General features: G+C 39.5%; 4 protein-coding genes across 14 annotated transcripts in view; 2 read left to right on the forward strand and 2 right to left on the reverse strand.

The window, feature by feature from the left end:
- The first annotated feature begins 189 nt into the window (after window positions 1-189).
- LOC110170104 (zinc finger, AN1-type domain 1) lies at window positions 190-6,930 on the forward strand. 6 transcript variants are annotated; one of them, XM_055151144.1, is made up of 14 exons: window positions 191-347; window positions 559-601; window positions 715-754; window positions 825-952; window positions 1,035-1,126; window positions 1,200-1,333; window positions 1,407-1,562; window positions 3,586-3,674; window positions 4,995-5,126; window positions 5,204-5,366; window positions 5,444-5,565; window positions 5,633-5,752; window positions 5,834-5,926; window positions 6,013-6,930. In XM_055151144.1, the coding sequence occupies exons 1-14, from the start codon at window positions 269-271 to the stop codon at window positions 6,035-6,037; spliced, it is 1,416 nt and encodes a 471-aa protein (XP_055007119.1). In that variant the 5' UTR covers window positions 191-268; the 3' UTR covers window positions 6,038-6,930. The 6 variants fall into 6 exon arrangements, with proteins under 6 accessions (XP_020791393.1, XP_055007119.1, XP_055007120.1 ...); XM_055151145.1 differs by having other exon boundaries at window positions 1,215-1,333; XM_055151146.1 differs by lacking the exon at window positions 559-601 and having other exon boundaries at window positions 223-347.
- A 482-nt stretch (window positions 6,931-7,412) lies between these two features.
- arl8 (ADP-ribosylation factor-like 8) lies at window positions 7,413-11,847 on the reverse strand. The gene is made up of 6 exons (XM_020935613.2): window positions 11,311-11,847; window positions 10,270-10,330; window positions 10,039-10,186; window positions 9,239-9,322; window positions 8,903-9,054; window positions 7,413-8,449 (listed from the first exon to the last, which is right to left on the reverse strand). Exons 1-6 carry the CDS (start codon window positions 11,354-11,356, stop codon window positions 8,401-8,403), a joined length of 540 nt encoding a protein of 179 aa, XP_020791272.1. The 5' UTR covers window positions 11,357-11,847; the 3' UTR covers window positions 7,413-8,400.
- Window positions 11,807-17,449, forward strand: nsun6 (NOP2/Sun RNA methyltransferase 6). 2 transcript variants are annotated; one of them, XM_020935737.2, is made up of 11 exons: window positions 11,807-12,156; window positions 12,247-12,402; window positions 12,488-12,582; window positions 12,657-12,763; window positions 12,830-12,983; window positions 14,751-14,832; window positions 14,906-15,025; window positions 15,188-15,338; window positions 15,548-15,693; window positions 16,070-16,195; window positions 16,278-17,449. In XM_020935737.2, the coding sequence occupies exons 1-11, from the start codon at window positions 12,082-12,084 to the stop codon at window positions 16,455-16,457; spliced, it is 1,392 nt and encodes a 463-aa protein (XP_020791396.1). In that variant the 5' UTR covers window positions 11,807-12,081; the 3' UTR covers window positions 16,458-17,449. The 2 variants fall into 2 exon arrangements, with proteins under 2 accessions (XP_020791396.1, XP_020791395.1); XM_020935736.2 differs by having other exon boundaries at window positions 11,815-12,156; window positions 12,491-12,582.
- The window catches only part of cacnb2a (calcium channel, voltage-dependent, beta 2a), a 38,215-nt gene continuing 36,107 nt past the window's right edge, over window positions 17,406-19,513 (reverse strand). For all 5 annotated transcript variants that reach the window (XM_055151139.1, XM_020935742.2, XM_055151141.1 and 2 more), the window contains one exon: window positions 17,406-19,192. In XM_055151139.1, the coding sequence (XP_055007114.1) occupies window positions 18,407-19,192 (786 nt within the window). In that variant the 3' untranslated portion in view covers window positions 17,406-18,406. The remainder of the gene's footprint in view (window positions 19,193-19,513) is intronic.

The raw sequence follows: 19,513 nt of genomic DNA on the forward strand, positions 1-19,513 counted from the left end.
GAAATTGCCCCTCCCCCGTCTACTAATCTATTCTATTCACAAATTATTTCACATTTCAGCCCTTTTCGAAATATATGTTTTATTTCTTAGTAATCTTTATAGGCAAAATAAGACGTGCGCATAATATAGACCTATATATTTACATTATTTTATTTTGTAAACGCTTCACAGGAAAACAAGGAAGCAGACGCATCTTTTACTTCCGGGAGTCAAAGTTGACAATTAAAACGCACTATTTGGCTGATGTTTATTTCAGCGGCTTGAGTTTATGCTCGTACTTACCAAATTCGTAATGGCTGAATTGGAAATTGGAAAACACTGCCAAGTTGAATCGTGTAATTTAAAAGGTTTGTGCCCCTTTTCTCTATGTAAAATATAAACTTAAGTGCAATGTTTACCAGAGATAGCAGAGTTAGCTTTTAGCTAGTTGGCAGCTAAGCTAATACACCAGACTAGTCAAAGCTGTACAGCCTACTAGTAACGTATGTTTTCTTTGAACATATATTATCGTGTGTAGTATGGCTAGTGGCAGATTTAACCAAACAATCTTTATTTCAGACTTTCTCCCTTTTGTCTGTGAATTTTGCAGTGGGGTTTACTGGTATGTAAAAATGTTGTCATAGTGTAAATAAAAACAAAAAAAACATCTCTGAATAGCGTCTCGATTAATTAAACAGTCACATGATGCTGATTTATTTTATCTGTACTTATCAGCCTTGAGCACAGAAGCAGGGATTCTCACACATGCAAGGAGGTAGGCATCAACTGAACAGAAAAGGGTTTGTTAATTCAGTGCCAGTTTCTGCTGACAATTTCGCATTTAGGAACCGGCGAGAAGAGAAACCCCGGCTTCAAGAGGCAGTACGAGTTATCCGTGCTCATTTCAGGATTGTACTGGGAAGGAGTTGTTGCCTGTTATATGTCCACAGTGCCAAAAACATTTCTGTTTGATGTAAGTGTACTTGCTCCTTAACCGTGAAATGTGTTCTCCTAAACATCAATTTAAACAGCTACTTGCTAAAATGCATTTTCAGACATAGGCATCAAAGTGATCATCAATGTGAGAAGTTGGAGGTTTCTAAACCACGAATGGCAGCCACTAAAGAGCTGGTGCAAAAAATTGTAGGTCAGTTTTTTTCTCCATTAAATTCTACATCTTGCAAAGCTGTTCATGTGGTCTGCAATCTGCTTAATTGCAGTTTATTATTTTACAGAGTCAAAAGAAGGACAGAATCCTAAAGGACGCAGAGGAGCAAAGAACAGTGAAACTGCAGCTAAGGTAGCCTTAATGAAATTAAAACAGCAGGCTGTAGGTGATAAGGGGCTTCCGCAGGTACACACTTGACCTTATATGGTTGTTCATCATCAAGTCATCATGTAATTTATGTTAATAAACCTTTGTCTAGACGGAGAGAACCTACTTTCAAGTATATCTGCCCAAAGAATCAAAGGATTTATGCAAGCCCATGTTCTTCTGCTCTAAATGGAGTGTAGGCAAGGTGGTTGACTATGCAGCCTCTCTGGCCAGCTTAAAGAATAACAACAATGTTTTGTCTGCAAAGGTATGTGCTAGATGGTATATCAAATATTTTTCACCAGCAATATATGTGATCATTATAAATACACCAATTCGTACATCATTAACATCCCAAAACACTTATAATTACTGTAGATACTGCATATTCTGCTATAGTGCCATTTTATTTGAGGCAAACAATTTGTGTATTTAGTAGTACATTGATAATAAACTGTAGTATTTGTTTCTATGGGGGTTGTTCAGGAAAGTATATTCCAGATTGTTAAACATTTGTCCAGCTGAAATTGAATTTCTCCTTTGCCATGGATTCTACTTGGACGACTGACGATTCTACACACTGATTGTTATCAGTTAAGAAAGGAGACAATATTCACACTAATTATAATTCACTGAATGTTGTTACATTTGTTTACAGAAACTACGGCTATGTCACCCCTTGACTGGAGAAGCATTTAAGATGGATGATAGCCTCCAGTCCTTACTGACTCTTTCAGAAACACCTCTTTACAATGGGGGAAATGTGATTTTGGAGTATTTGGAAAATGACCTCACCAGTTTGAATGATGTTTCTGAATACGTCACTCTTAAGTGACTTAAGAACATTTAGTTGCTCATTGTTTTACATTATGTTATTGCTTCTACATTAAATTCCTATACTCCTCTTGCTTTCATTTACTTAAAAAGTATGAATCACTTGTATTTTAGATATTTATCCCATGAATGCAAATTCTCACGTTAGGCATAGGGTATTGTCTATTTATCCCTTCCCGATTGGTTGTTTATTAGCTGTAGCTTGACGAATAGACGTGGGTCTGCGTGAATTTCACGTATCTCACGTACGCAGTATTACCTGTTAGCAAATATTTAATGCAAAAAATAGTGCAGCAATTTTGTGCAGAACAAGCCTACATTTGCAAACTATTAAACTGGTAAAATATCTAATACGCAACACCATCCTTAAGCCTTTTAACAAATATTCAAAAGGGGTGGGCTGTTGAAAATTTTAACCAATGATGTCTGTGTGAAACTACTATTGACGGGTGAAATAGCCAATTACCAAAGAGCTTAAAGAAACGGGTGGGCGTGTCTATTTGGTGACATATATAAATGAAAAGGGGCTGGGCTTTATCTCGAAGACGATACCCTTGTTTTGGACGGAATTGATGTATAGTTGAGTCTGTCGACGAATTACCGTTATTTTTGCATTTTCCCCGTTTAGCACAAGTAGCTTTTTGCTGCTTTTTGATCGAGTCGCTGAGAAAAAGCGACTTGGTCCTACTAATCCAGACGTCTTTGTAAAATCAGGTCGAAAGGGATGCCGCTGCAGATAGACTCCGACGTTCGCTCCCTGGATTTAATTTCATCGCATTTAATCGGACAGAGCAGTTTTTGTATAGTCTTAAAGGGTTTCAGTAACAGCCATTCTCGACCGAGTGCTTTTGTAAGATGCATAAGTTCTTGTTAAACAGTCATCTGTGAAGTGGAAATTCAGTTTGAGCAGCTAACGGCTAATATTAGCAACTTGACAAAGCGGGGATATTTATTTTTTTTCAAGAAAACTATTGGTCCAAGAAGACGTTGTACTTATTTTAAGATTTTTAACCGCTCATTTTGATAGTACAACTGAAATTGGTAAGTATTGTGTAATATGATGTTTTTAAAAACCAGGAAGACAATTTATTTACCTAACCTAGTGGGGGAGGGGGAGTTGATTTACAGAAAGCGGAAATAGTGTTTTGGTGATCATCAAGCGCCCCCCAGCGCCATTCTCATTTTATTTACGTTAGATCCGACATTTAATAATTTTCAATATTTAGCCTATCATTGTGCTTAGTTAAATGTTAATTTACGTGATGCACAAATATCCAAGTGGCTGCCTCTGTAATTTAATACATGCATGTTTTTCTGTTCATTGCACTTTGGCTTTCCTAAAAATATTTAACATTCCCAACAAATTAATTAATGTTGAACATGTTATCACATTTTGATATGTTATTTTCTATTAATGTTGATGGTGTTAATCACGATCCATAAATTTTTCCATATAGGTCAAAATGAAGCTTTTGGAAAACTCCAGCTTCGAGGCCCTGAGCTCCAGGCTGTGTGTGGAAACGGGAGAGTCTCGCATTCTTGGCAGGTAAGGGTCTTGTATGGTAACAGCTGATAACACTGCTGTATACTTTCAGATATATACACTCTGGACAACTGTAGTGTGAGAGATTCTATTTTTATGCTAAGGTGTTAATCTATACTATAAAGTGTTACATATTTTGAGAAGTTTAAAGCCTGTTGTTCCTACTTAACAGCATTTATTTTAGTAGCATTGGCTTAGCTTGAAGATCACATGTTTGAAGTCATTAAAGAGTCATGGAATGGTAAACTAAAACTAGGAAGCAGTGTTCACACAGAAAAAAACACTGTGATGTAATGGAAAAAGGGTTAAGAGAGGCGTGGTTCAGAACAGTGCCCCAATTAAGGCTAGTGGAGCAGACAAATATCAGTGTGTTGTGCAATATTGTGATAAGAAGTAAACCTGTGCTTGGTCCCCCTTCAGTCCAGCTTAATAGTTAACTGATTTGACTTGTTGGGCTGATTAATGTCCTTTTGGTTATGTAAGGTCTTAACTATCTTGTCGTTACAGTAACAGTGTTGTTGTTACATAAAGCATCTTCTTTGAGTGGGGGCTGGCTGTATTCTGGCACAGTTTTTGATGCAGAGAGACTTGTGTGTTCACGTCTCCCTCCCTGTGCATGTAAAAGTCAGCTGTGAGGTGTAATGAGTGTTTTCGTGTGCATGTAAAAACGATTCAATGCTTCAGGGCTTAGGCTGCACTGCTAAGTGGATTGTCATAGCAGGCCATTACAACATCTTTACTTTAGTTTGTATTTAGATGTGGTAGTACAGTCCCCATATTATGTAAAATAATTGTCCACCAAATATGCCCCCTGTGTTGTGATAAGTCATCTGGGTTTCGGGTGAAAAAGGAGGACCGTTATTTCCACTGTGCTGTCCAGACAGAAGTTTCTATATTTAGACTGCAAAGACCAATGAGTGGTTCCTTGGCCACTCATATAAAGTTGCACAACCTTTGCTCTTGCATAACCCTTCGGTGGCCTGGAGCAAAATAAACATCCAAGCAACAGACATATCTGAGATGTCTGACCCAGAAATATGAACCGAGATGTTGGAAATGTAACCCCAGGTTAACACTAGTGGGGTCATGGGTATCAGGGACACAACGTACTGCAGACATCGTGTATACATACATTTACGTCAGACTGTAATTACCGTAACCAACATAGTGTGGCCAATTTCATGAGTACAGAGAATGTCATAGGGTTTGGGTAGGGTTCAGGGTATTATCAGGACAAGGGCAGATGTCTGAAAATTGTACACAAACAGTAGTTTTGTAATCTCTGTATTTAAATAATTTAATTCTGTTATTGTTGCCTCCCAGGATTGAGAGCTACTCCTGCAAGATGGCAGGGGATGATAAGCACATGTTCAAGCAGTTCTGCCAGGAGGGCGAGCCCCATGTCCTGGAGGCCCTGTCTCCCCCTCAGTCCACCAGCACCATCAGTCCAAACCAGTAAGTGCCAAGGGAATTATATATTTGTGAGTGGTGATCATCAGTTTTTAATTGCTTTTCCTTTGTGCATTCTGCAGGCTGGCTAAAAGCAGTGAGGATGGGGAGAACCCACTGAGTGACAAGTGTTGCAGGAAGACCATATTCTACCTCATCACCACGCTCAATGAGTCCTTCAGACCGGACTATGACTTCAGCGCTGCACGGGCCCATGAGTTCAGCCGAGAGCCTAGTCTCAACTGGGTCAGTATATTAAGAATAAGTAGTTTTTTCAGAATTACAGCCAGGGCAATCAATAATGCCAGCGTTTTTGCGTTCAGGTGGTGAATGCCGTGAATAGCAGCTTGTTCTCAGCTGTGGGAGAAGACTTCAACTCTGTTGGACCAGAGCTCTGGAACTCCATTGATCAAGAGATCAACCTGCAGAGCTGTGACATTTACAGGTAGGTTTAATTTTGTCTTATCAACTGTGAGCCACAATTTGAGTGTAAACATTTTTGTCTTTTGTAGCTACAATCCTGATTTGGACTCTGACCCTTTTGGTGAAGAGGGAAGTCTCTGGTCCTTCAACTACTTTTTCTACAATAAAAAACTGAAGAGGATTGTGTTCTTCACCTGCCGCTCTGTCAGGTGAGAAAAGATATCATTTCCATAGTTGCACTTCTGATGCTGATAAAATGTTGTTTTAATGATTAATTTATGTGTCTCTAGTGTCCTGAGCGGCTATGGCCTTGGGTCACTGGACAATGAGCTGGACATGGAGCTTGATGATGAGGAGGAGATGGATGGCTTCACTGAGGACAGGTGGGGCTGACCAATATCTTGAAACATAATGGTTTATTAAGTCTGTTGCTAAGTTTTTTTTTTTGTTTTGTTTTTTTTATCCCTAGGTTCCCCAGAGCCCTCTGTGTGTAGATTTCCCAGGATGCACCTTGGCCATCTACACTTTTTCTCCTTTTCATCTTGTCTTGTTTTTAGGATTTGCTGCATCACCCAAAGCCATTTTCAAGACTTTATGCATGCCTGCAAGCATTCTTCTTTGTTAGCTCCAGTTGTGTAGCATTGGTGGCAGACTTTTTGTTGAACCCTCCCCTCTTTATAAGCTCCTTCTCTGGTTTGTTTTATTTTACTCATACCCAGCAACAGCACAATTACCCACCACTATGACTCCAATTCACAAAGCAAGAAAAGAGAAAATTTTATTTTGGAGGGACTACACTGCAAGGACTACAATGAACTGAGAGAGGCTTGCTCTACACCAGCATCGATGAGGCATGATGGACTTGAAAGATTTCCAATAGAGCAGCCAGTGTTGTGCTGGGTCCATGAAAGACTGTTCTACTTTTGGTTAAAGGCACCTGTGTGTTCTGCGTTTACTGCAATTTATGTGTTGCTTTCTAAGTGTGACATTGATGTTACTGTGAGTTGTTTTTTTTTTTGTTTTTTATTAAGCATTACGAAACCTTATCAATACAATGGATGCTTACCTATATTTGTTAGCCAGGTAACTCCTAAATTTGCAGCTTATTACATATCTGCTATTCCCAGGTGTCCCGATATTTTTAGTCCACTTTGTTTTTAATGTTGTCTGTCAGTATTTTTTTTTTATTAACCTGAACATTTTAATCATTGTCTCACCCATTTGATTAGATGGAGGCCAGTGTAGTAGCTTCACTGAATGTGCAAGAGATTGCTTTAAAAATGGGTTGTTTTAGATATTTTTTCAGTGTTCAGGAATGCGATTTCTGACTACTCTAAGCTAATGGCCAATATATTATAAATGTGATTAAACTGATATTTCAGTCCAACTTGTGATTCACCGGTTATTTGAATTAGAATTCACAACACACCAATGTAGTTTTACATTTTTATTATAAACCATAATGTACATGAACCAGACATGTATGCACCCAAAATGTTGAAGCATTAATTTAAAATGCTGCTTCAAGCCTCCTAAGTATGGTCAGTCTTTTCAAATTCAAAAGTATCAATTCCCAAGAACTGCCAGAAGATGGTCCCCTCTATTCATGTATGCATTTATTCATGATCACAAATGAACCTCTGCGGCCTTTAAATTTCAACCCTTACGGAGATTGTAGAAAGAACGCAGAATGTCAAAGTGACCCTGTGCATAGAACTGAATTCGATGGAAAGGTTAAAATTGTGAACAGTAACTACACAGTTCAGCACACTGTCCACTAATGTGCAGCAGCTTCATTAAGGCTGAGGATCAAGCACAATAGTCTCTGGTCTCCAAATATTGACAAAGGACACCACTGAACCACCACACTTCCATACAAGAGTCTTTAATGTGGCACATGGCAGCAAACTGCCTAAGTGGTACAAGAGCAGTTTTCATTTGTCCACCAAGACAAGGAATCTATGTAATCCCTTTAGAAACATCACATAGTTATGTCTGAATGAATGTCCCAATCGCTACAGTCAAATGAATGAAATGTTTTGGGACACAATGACTTATATTTGCAGAGCACCAAAATCTTGCAATACTAAAGTCTGCATCGGCACCGCCTGACAGCTTACAGAACTTAAAAAATTAAATACAACTGAAACACAATTAACAAAATACATAAAATACATTTAACTAAAACCTTTACACAGGCATTGTATTGTTGACTTACTGTTGCAGCCAAATCATGCTTTGTTAAAGTAGATTCCATTTGCATTAGGGAGATACTAAAATGTAACGCAAACCATATGGTTCAATCATTTACAGGCTCAATGTTAAGAAGGGCAATTTCATCACAACATTATTGTATCACAACCATTATTAATTAAATGTGATTATTTGCATCACAGTGTAGCTTATGAACTCTTGTAACAAAAGAATGAGAACTTGATGTAAAATAAAGTGTAGTGTAATTAAAGTAGTGTCAAAAATACTGCTGCAAATCCCACATCCCTTTCCATGTTTTCCTGAATGTGAACACACCTAGATGAAGGCAAAAAAAATAAAATAAAATCACACAAAATAAGTAAAGTATATGGCGTACATAGATGATATGTTTGAGGTGTCAATGATCCATGTCCATTGCAACTGAAAATCTCCTTTACAGTAAAAACTTTCCCATAACCAGGCTAACCCCATGTTTAGGCAGTCTCACTGTAACAAGTATTTCAATGCTCTTGTCCTATGCAGTTCCAAGAGATCAAGGTCCATCATTGTCCATTAAAAAACGTAAAAACAAAAACATCCATCAAGACGCGCTGTGAAGCCATCTTGTGAGTGGCGCAGGTAGTCAGGCAATGGCAAAGAGATGTTATCTTAATCCAGCCCGCGAGGTCATCCACTCAAGGCCTTGGCATAAACTACACAAAACCAAAAATATGTCAATAACTCAATAGTGCAGTACAACCACATTAATAATGTAATGTTAAGTAACGACATATGCATTCTAAGCCTGTAAACTGTAAATTGATGTTAATACTGCCTGGTGCAGCATTTACAATGGTCCATGTTCAGATTGAACAAAATGAACATGACAAGTGACAAGCGTCATACTAAACTAGCTATAAGTCAGAATCTTATTTTACTTGATGTTATTTAAAGCTACCGTTTGTAAGTAAGTTGGCTGACATGGTCTTGTTGTATCCTTGAGTTTTTATTACCTATAAGTAGATTGATACAAAAAAGTGATTCCTTAAGATCTTGCTGCTGTCCTAACGTGTGGTGACAATTATGAATAAATAAGGAAATAGCCCAACATAGACCTGTGAAATAAGTTGTCACACTAGACAAAAATCTGGTGGTCAATCTCTTACCCCTCTCCAGTAAGTGCACAACATGACTGTATGTGCCAGGGGTGGTCTTTGATGGAGCTCAGGGTGAGGTATTTAGAAATCTCAGCTGCAGACATACAGTTCTTCATATCCTGCTTGTTCGCAAATATCAACACAGCTGCTTTCCGGAGATCCTGAAGAGGTAAAAGAAATAAAAACAGAACAATGAGACCATATCAGTGTCACCTTGTACTATATGCATTAAACAAAGAACAAGGTGGTAAGGGCTAGTCTCAAAGGAAAATCAATGTTCATTACAAAAACAGGGTTAGTGTTGTATAGTCTACTTCCTCTGCTCCATTGAAAACAGGCATTTACCTCATGAGCCAGCATCCTGTAGAGCTCCTCTTTTGAAATAGCCAACCTCTCTCTGTCTGTGCTGTCCACCACCAAAATAATAAACTGTGAATTACAAGAAAAAAATTTAGTCTTGAGTGTCTTTATACAAATATGCCTTCTGTGCAGACCAAAATGCACCACAGTAGGTGGGCATATCCGGACCCTGGGTTCCACAAAGGCTGTTTTTAACGGCTATGCTAATACCCCTTATGAGTGTGACCTTGTATGACAAAAGACCAAAGACACATTGATTCTGAGGAGACACAGGAGACGGCAATTAAAAGTAAGCAACGACCCAGGAAGAGGCCAGTCTCTATACACATGAAAAGGCTACATGCATTTTACCAGCACAACAGTGGCCTGGCCATGGGAGTTAATATGCCTGTTGCTCCTTGACTTTGTAATAGCATTTGAACGGTGCCTTCTACGCTTCTACCAATCTACCCATCTATCTACCCATCTAACTATCCACCTATCTATCTCTTATAAATTCTTTACTCTAAAATAATAATTTTACAAAGTTAAGAACTAGGAATTGTTATCACTATCACAATCCGGCCTTTTCTATTTCACATCAGATGAAGCCGAACCTAGGCTTTAAGGCAGTTCTTTGTCAGTGGTTGACCTCTGACATGGGCGGCCCTTGCTCCGTCTGTGCTCAGAACACACACACCAGCTGTCATGCTCACGGACAGGCTGCTGGACAAAGCCAAAGAAATAGCAGGCAGCCTTTATTCCACTTGTCCTGGAACTATCTCTGCAGATGGTATCACTCTTACCTCTGTATTGGAGTAGTAGGTGTTCCATGATGACCGGAGAGACTCCTGGCCTCCAATATCCCACATCAAGAAGTGGGTGTTTTTCACCACTATTTCTTCCACATTGCTTCCAATGGTGGGAGATGTGTGGACAACTTCGTTCATTAGGCTTAAAAATCAAACAAATATTATGTGTAAATGCATGTTAAATGGTTTAGCGTGATAACAGTGACTGGATGTAAACCAACTTACAACTGGTAAAGGATGGTAGTTTTCCCAGCATTGTCAAGTCCAACAATTATGACTTTGTGCTCTGTAAAATAAATAAATAAAATACCAAAGTTTATAATAAAAACTAAACAAAATCAACCTCACCAACAAGATGATTCAAGGTGAATTCAGAGTGACACAACATAAATTAATTTGGCATTAACAGGTTAAAACTAAATGGCCAGACTTTTAAATACCACAGTAGCCTCCTCCTCCTCCACACTAGCCTCTCTCCGTATCTCTTTTTTACTTTTGAGGGCAGACAAACCTATGGTCAGAGTGCGAGCTAACACATACATGCCAAAATGTACCACTCAGTGGTTTGGCTTTTCCACTGTCCTGACAGCTCTAGCTACACACAGAAGTCTGGTCAAAGGCCTCACAATGCAGGCCACCAGGTTACACTGTATTGGGGTTACTTTGATTACAACCACGTCACTATCCCTGTGGATGTGTTACACAAAGAAAGTGGATTTATGTCAACAGGCTTTTCAAAACACTACTGTAATCTCTACGTGAGTGAAACTTGACACTGGGAACCATGTAATCCTGAATTAGTGAATGGACGTAGAATAACTCCTCCCATTTTACTGTCAGGACAGAGAACGGACATATATACTAAAGAACAAAAATACATATGCAAAACATTAACATTCACATCACACTGCATAGCCTATGCATTTACTTTACTAGCACAATGACTAGTTGTACAAATACAAACATAACATGCTGAATACGCGCTCTGGGCTTTAGTGACTTAAGATAATTAAATTGTTTTAAGACGGAGATGACCAGATTACCAATGGCATTCTCCTTTCAATAAAGTAGTTCAACCATTGCCACATATTTAGAGCAATGGCTCCACATGATCAATAAATTAACACGATTTATTGACATGCAGCTGTCGAACATCTCTACATGGATCACTGGGGATAATAGTCTACTTCACTACATGCTAATAAGAGGATAAGCTATCTGGGGTTACTGAGCTGTGTCAATTTATGAAGCACATGGTATACTCACCCTGATTACAGAAGAAGCTCCACAATTTAGCGAATATGAGCCCCATTCTTTGTGATCGCTCAGTATCCCTCTGTTGCAGCAGCGGCTCCCTCGGTCCACACAGCACTTTCCAAAGCTACGCGGTTAGCAGCATTAGCTGGATGAGCTTTTGCCTACGAAACACCTCGCCGACCTATTCAACGCCGACTCCATGCGGAACAACTACATCCACAGTGAACTGGAGCTTTACGGGGACATCTGGCTTAGGATATATTGTTGTGGTTCTCGTGTAAGGTTAAAGTGCATCAACACAAAGAGGAAAGTGAGCGGTGCTGGCTTCTCTATAGCCCGTTAGGTGCTGGTGTTTCACTGAAAAAAGCTTCTCGAGCTAATTATCTTCCGGTTACGCGATGACGTATTACGGCTTTTTCAGAAGCTGTTCAAAATAAAGCAAAACTTGCTATTTCTTCCCAACAGTAATGAATAAAAGCGCATTTACTTCTACTAACCTCCAAAGCAAGTAGTAGATGCAATGAAATCCAGACATGTATCTGGAAAGCCAATATAAACTTTAATCACATGATTAGTGACGTATAGGGAAGCGTGACAACAATCACCAAACAATCGCCAAGAAGCTTTGGAATAGCGTGGGTCTCATTTTATCTCAGGATTGTTGTAGATTTACAAGGTATTTTTCATATGAAGTCTGTGTAGGTAAATCATTTCGAGAAAACTCAGACAGATCGCTGTCTGTTTGTCACAGTTTGCTTATGTTTTTTGGATTATCATAAAATGTCAGTTTTTCCAAGAATTTCGCTTAGACCTGAAGTCACTGACTACCTTAAGAACGTATTCTTAAATAAAGAGGTACATAGATTGCAAACTCTCACTCATTGTCAAAAGTCTCTTGCTATTACTATATATTAATTGTAATTCAAACTATTTATTCTGTCACAGTTGCTGACTGCCGTTGGGCACCAAGAAGCAGAGCAGCGTTTTGAGAGGCTGCTCACATGCCTTTCACACCCTCCTTCACACACATGTGTGCGGGCTAGTACACACCTGGCCCCCCTGGAGGAGATCAGACAAAAACTAGCACAAGAACTGAATAAGGTAATAGAAACATATGTTTGTAAGTGTTTGTAAGAAAAGGGTTAAAAGGTAAAATTGATCTTCTGAGTCTGTGGTTTCTTCAAAGCAGCATCTGTGTGGCTCATCAGCTGGGGTCTCTATGGAGATTGTTCCACACCCATGCATTCCAGATGTGCTGCTCCTTCCTGTGGATGGACCTAGGTATGCAAGGAATGCCAGGACAGATTTCAAACAGTCCACATGTAAACAGCATGTGTTACTTCTTGTGTTTGTAGACCTGTTGAGCCGCTTCAGTCCGAGGTGGTTGTGGGTGCGCAGTGCGGCAGTGCTGTTTTGAGAGGTGCTCATGTTTTTGCCCCTGGCATTGTTGCCAGCCCAAAGTGTAAGTATAGTCTACAGTTTAAAAATGGCATTAAAACATTGTCTAACTGGTATCTGTGTGTTTCAGTCATGAAAACCGGCGATATAGTGTCTGTGTTTTCTGATATTGATGGAAAGTGCACTAGAGGAGCCACAAGCTTCCAAGGGCACAAAGTGTTTGTGGGAAATGGTGTAGCTGAAATGGATCGCTCTGCAGTATTTTGTACAAATTGTCCAACTAAGTGAGTTTTTATTTTTTGACAATACTTTGTGATTATATATCTATTACTCACACTATTCCCTCTCAAAAAATGGAATATCATGAAAAAGTTCAATATTTTTTGTCTCTCATTTCAGAAAGTCAAACCCATATTACACAGACTTGTGACACATAAAATGAAATATTTCAAGAGTTTACTTCTTTTTATGATTATGGCTAATACATAATGAAAACCCAAAATTCAGTGCCCCGAAAATTAGAATATTACATAAAATAAATTTAAAAATATATATTTTTCAGCCTTAGTCTTAGGTCATATGTTCATTTCTATGTACTCACTACTTGGTTGGGCTTCCTTTGACATGAATTACTGCATCAGTGTGCCAAGGCATGGCTGTGGTACTGCTCAGGTGTAATAAAAGCACAGGCTGCTTTAATAGTGATCTTCAGGTCATCTGTATTGCTGGGTCTGGTGTCTATCCTCTTCCTCTTGAGGTCAGCATTAAGTGCTGTAATATGTCCTGGTAGATGACTATGTTGACTGTGGAATTCAGAAAACAGAGAGAACCAACTGCATTCGCCTGAGAAGAGGACTCTGGACCACGGATCAGCAGTCCAGTTCTTTTTCTCCACTGCCCACTCTTCTGTCATCATCTCATGTCCTATGTAGGCTTCACCTGTGCATAGTGACTGACAGTGATTGATGCACTGACTCCAGCCTCAGTCCACTCCTGGTGAAGCTCTCACAAATTCTTGAGTGAATTTTGCTTGACAATCTTCTCAAGATTGCGGTCATCCCTTTAGCTGTTGCACCTTTTCCTATTACACTTTTTCCTTCTACTCAAGTTTTTATGAATATACTTGGATACAGCACTTTGTGAACCACCATATTCTTTAGTAATGACATTTTGTGGCATACTCTCCTGGTGGAGGGTGTCAGTGACTGTCTTCTGGACATCTGTCCAGTCAGCAGCCTTCCCCACAATTGTGTAACCCACTGAGCCAGACTGAGAGCTCATTTAAAGGCTCAGGAAACTTTTGTACAGGGTTCCCATGGTCATGGAAATCCTGAAAAAGTCATGGAAATTGAAAATGTAATTTTCCAGTCCTGAAAAATCACGGAATTTTATTATCTCTTTCACACAACTACAGTGTTTTGTTAAGTTATCATTAGGCTATTATCTTTGTTTCCGAATGTGGGCATCTTTTGTTTAAAAGAGACGACAATAAATGCACTTACAGTATTTTAAATGTTAAAAAAACTATAATACCAAACCATAAGGTGAGTGGGAAGGGTTAACATTTCATATTTAGCCCTAAAAATATGCTAAATTCTCCACATGTAAGATGCCATAAAGTCATGGAAAATTCACTTTAGGTGATGAAAAAGTAATGGAAAAGTTTTGAAGTTTTGTCAGTGAAAAAGACTGGGAACCCTGTTTTGTATGTGTTTTCAGTTAGTAAGCTGATGTGACTCAATGACTTCCCAATATTCATCTTTTTCACACTATTCTAATTTTCTGAAACAGAGAATTTGGGGTTTTCTTTATCTGTAAGCCATAATAATCAAAATGTAAAGAAATATAGGCTTGAAAGCTTCACTCTGTATCATGAAACTATATAATGCATGGGTTTAACTTTCTGAAATGAGAGACAAAAAATATCAAACTTTTTCAAAATATTCAAGTGTTTTGAGATGGAATAGTATAACGGCACTCCTGGTTAATTTGTGAAAATATGCTCGATTTTATGTAATTATTATTACATGTTTTATTTATTATTTATCCAGAGGTGTAGCAGTTCATATGACAGAGCCACTTTATCAAAGTCCTTCATTTGATGGTGTTCTGCCCAGCCTTACATTCTTACAGGTGCAATATTAACTATATCCATGTTTATAATTAAGTACAATATAATCAGGTTGTATGTTTTTGTAATGAGCAGAATCTCCCATCTGTGGTGGTGGGACATGTTCTTGGGCCTTGTCCAGGTGAACGTGTTCTGGATATGTGTGCTGCCCCAGGAGGAAAGACCTGCCACATCGCCTCTCTCATGAAGGACCAGGTGCCATTTCTAGCAAATACCAAATGCTTTCACATTTACTGTTAGTTCAGCCGTGTGAATTAATAGCAGTCTTGTACCAATATGCATTATATACATACAATACAATATACATACAATGATACGTTCAGCACTAGATAACATATCTCCCCATCTCTCATATAGGGTGAGGTTGTGGCACTTGACAAAATCCGAAACAAGATTGATCGTATTCGTCAAAATGCCCAGATGCTGTGCCTGGATTCAATCAAAGTGTTTTGCTGTGATAGTGTGAAAGCAGTGAGCACTGACCTTGAAAAGCAGAGAGGAATTGAAGGTACAGTGGGAATAATGCTCATTTCTAGAATGAAAAAACTCTTTGGCATCCAGTCCAGTTATTGTGTGTGACTGGCCAATATTTTCAGTTATTTACTGTTTATACTTTTTTGACATCAGTTTCTCTGTGTGATTTAGTTTTAGATTTTAGCCATCTAGGTAGGTGTAATTAATGGCAATGTATTGTAATATTGTTCTTACCTGTGACAGGCCCTCCATTTCCTCCTGAGAGCTTTGACCGTGTTTTACTAGACGCTCCATGTAGTGGACTAGGACAAAGGCCCAGCATGGCCAGCACATGGAGCCTGAAGGAGATCTGCTCTTATCAGCCACTTCAACGCAAATTAATTCATGCTGTATGTTACACTATTTACAATGTTTACATTTAGTTTGCAGCAAGGCCAGCCAATACATCTCTTACCATAAATTTTTTTGTCACTAGGTGGCAGTGCAAACAAATTATTCCTTACTTCTTATCTATAATATGACTTCAGTTTAACATGTGGTTAAGACATCGTTCTCTTTCAGTTTTTGAGCACATACTTAATTAGTCTCCTTTTGCCCAGCTAAATGTCAAGCGTACTATACAATAATATTGGTGGAAGTGTTGGTAGTGGAGATAGTATCTTGGTGACAAATAATAGTTTTGTCATGTATTCAACGTCACAGATATGCTAATAATATAGTGGCAATGCTTACAGTATATTTTTCTGTATATTTGTGCAATGACAGGCAGTGAGCTTATTGAAGAAAGGTGGTGTGTTGGTGTACAGCACTTGCACTGTGACTCTTGCAGAGAATGAGGAGCAAGTAGCATGGGCACTCAAAACTTTCCCATGTCTTACTCTTGCACATCAGGTAAAAAAAAATCCAATCAGCTATAATTAGAAAGTGTAAACATTGGGCTGCAAAGATGTCTTACTGCTGTGCTTGTTTTCAGGATCCCCACATTGGCGCAGAGGGCATGCCTGGAGCTGGTCTGTCACCTGATCAACTGTGCCTTCTCCAGAGGTTCAGCCCTGAGCTGAGCTGGGAGCAAATGCAACTGAATGCTTCACTTCCCCACAGAGCCAATACAGACACTATAGGGTTTTTTATTGCCAAATTCCTGAAACACTGACCGGGCACTTAGGATGTGAACAGAGCATGATTGAGGATCTTGCACAAGACTAAGGTGTTTATATTAAAACAGCTTTGATGGTGGCGTTGACAAAGATGCTCTCAGTTGGGTTTACAGCATCTGTTTCTGGCAACTGCTCTGTGAGACCGCAGGCCATATAGGGATAAGCTTTATAAACAGTCAGGGCAGGAGAAAGAGGAGTTGACAGGGTGGGAGGGGCAGGCACGTGGGGACGCAGCACAGCACAGACTCACTGGCAAATGCAGCAAGGCCAGCGTCGCCATAACAACAATGACGACATGGTTGCCATGACGACGGAAGATTCAGTGGATATGTGAGATCAGGAAGTAGTGCGCTAGAGATATTAAACATTTAATGCCTTTTAGTGGGGGGGGCAACTGAGAAATTAGCAATTTGCCTGCTGCATCAGACATGTAAAATAACGGAATAAAATATATTAATATAATATATATTATATCTTTAACTTTGAGAATGTGAAAAAAATTGAATGGGGAATTACATATATGCATGCTGTTGTAGATACTGTTATAAAACTGCAATTTATATTGCAATTACAAAATGCACATTTTGGTTATAACAGTTTCAGTCTACTCTTTACTGAGAGTACCATTCATTTTTAATCCAGTTAACCCACAAATATGTGTAAATGTAGTCTTGGCAGCTGTGTCCCTCAGGTTTTGTCAATGGAGAGTTCCAGAATGAATCAGATGGCACTGGAAACATTCATGTTTACAGAAGTAGAGACGCTTCCTCTTTTAGACTCATCTCCTCAGTATTGTCATTCATGTCAATGTTGTCATGACAACCAAGAGGGAGGCTAGTGGATACCTTATATTTTCAGCTGAGTTTAAAAGTACTATTTATAGTCATGGTCTTTCTCAGGATGAGAGCTCTGACGAAACACATCAAACTATCTCTGCACCAGACTATTGCTGCCAACTTTATTTATATATGACATCTTATGTACATACCCATGTACATATACAATGTTCAAAATCTGTAATGCTACCTTTGTAGCATAGAAACGAGTCAGGTTTGAAGTGCAATTGTCAGATGAATACAATTAGTTTTGACCTGTAAACAGAAGGCCAGAGTGCAATTAAACCTGTTTGACCTATACCTTAAAAACTATTTGGAAAGCCAAACACTTAAGGATACAAACAATATAATTAATAATTTTCCCATTTTTATTAGTCAACCTTTGAAATGCATTACTGAGGGAGATCCCAAGAAACAAATATTGTTTAGTGAATAATTTGGGATTTAAAAAGTAAGGGACTTAAACAACATTTATTAGAAAAGGGATCAGACTTAATAAAAAGATTAACCTAAATTCGGATTTGGTAGTGGACCAGCAGTATGTGCAGTAACAATTGAGGTTGTATCGAATTACAACATTACACTTTGAGTAGTATAAGTGCAGAATCAATCATGTATCAGATTCAATAAAGATAAAAAGATACAGCACTTCATGTAAAAGGACATTATTGTTAAGCACCTCAAAGGAGGCAGAAGTATGTCTTTTTATGCCCAGTATAATTAAAAAATAACTAAGATATAGTAAATCAAACTATCCCCAGTAGTAGTCTGAAGAAACACATGATTCAAGTGATAGCAAGCAAAACAAACTTTAGGTAATCACAAAAAGCACAGCTTCAGAAAAATATCTGCCTTTGTGTCATGCCTTGACCAACACAGGTTTAAGATGCATATTTGAGAAAGTCATGCATATCCACACATAAACATTGTCTATGCATAGATACACATACATATATTTATATTTGTATCTATGTTACCAAAACTCCTGTTGATGAAAAACAGCATTTACAAAGGTGTACATAAATAGGATGTTGTGGTTTGGGGTGTAGCAGCACAATTGGACGACAAGATGGTCTCTCTAAGGAGCCCACCTTTAGTGTATTTGTGATTTAGGGTTTTTGTCTGTTTGGGTGGATGTATGTGTCTCTGGCCCATTCCCCTGTGTCACCCCTCTTTTTGGGAGCCACCTCCCCTTCTCGGTCCCTGTCTCTGTCCCGGTCGTAGTAGTGGTGGTGGTGGTCCCGGGCAGGCCGGTGGTGATGGTGTGAGCGCTGTTTGTTGCGTTCATTATGGTCCTGCTCGCGCTCTTTGGACCTGTGGTGTCCAGTGCCATGTCCTGTACCATGTCCTGTACTGTGTCCTGTAACGTGGCCTGCCTCGTCCCCTCTGTGATGGTGGTGATGATGGTGATGATTGTGGTCCCGATGAGGCACTGGCTCATAGCGCTGTTGCTGCTGGGGGTGCCCCTCCCCTAAATCCTCCTCCTCCTCTTCCTCCTCCTCTTCCTCCTCCTCATCCTGGTGGAGGAGCTGTGTCCGCTGCTCCATGTAAGCTGATTCTTTGCTCTCCCTGCTCTCGGGCGTCTCTGAGTCCAGTGTCTCCTGCCGGGACAGGCCCCTGGCACGGCTGCTATGATGGTGGTGGTGATGGTGGTGATTGTGGTGCTCAGTCCTGGTGGAAGACGACCTGTGGTGAACGTGCTGAGGTCTGCGTGATGAAGGCTCAGTGCGCTCCTCCTCGGCCTCCTCCTCCAGCTCCTCCTCGGCCTCGTTGGTGGGCGGATCCTGGCTCTGATGGTGATGGTGATGATGATGATGATGGTGCTGGTGGTGGTCTTCTTTGGAGCTCTTTCTCTCTACCAGAGCTTTGTCACTCCTCTGTTCAGTGACACCACCCTGTGGTCCATGAAAGATTAGTTAATATAATGAAGAGTAAATACACAGCAAACACAGCCTCACAGCACACAGCACAAAGTGAAAAAGAGTATGGACAAACCAGATTTACCCTATATAGAAAATTGGCTCATGAGTAAATTGGGAAATATGGGAAAATAGAAAAGGCAAATTTCAACTTGAGCTTTAAAAAGCAGGAAGGACAGTATCAGTTCAAGCTCACTTGCACATCAAATAACATGCTATCTAATACATTATTACTGTTCCATTAGGTGTACCACCAGACTGCACTTCAGCCTTTAGATTTCATGCCACACACTCACC

Source organism: Boleophthalmus pectinirostris, unplaced genomic scaffold (genome assembly GCF_026225935.1).
Source record: "Boleophthalmus pectinirostris isolate CB_2022bp ecotype Guang Dong unplaced genomic scaffold, ASM2622593v1 HiC_scaffold_15, whole genome shotgun sequence".
In the NCBI taxonomy this organism is placed as follows: domain Eukaryota; kingdom Metazoa; phylum Chordata; class Actinopteri; order Gobiiformes; family Gobiidae; genus Boleophthalmus; species Boleophthalmus pectinirostris.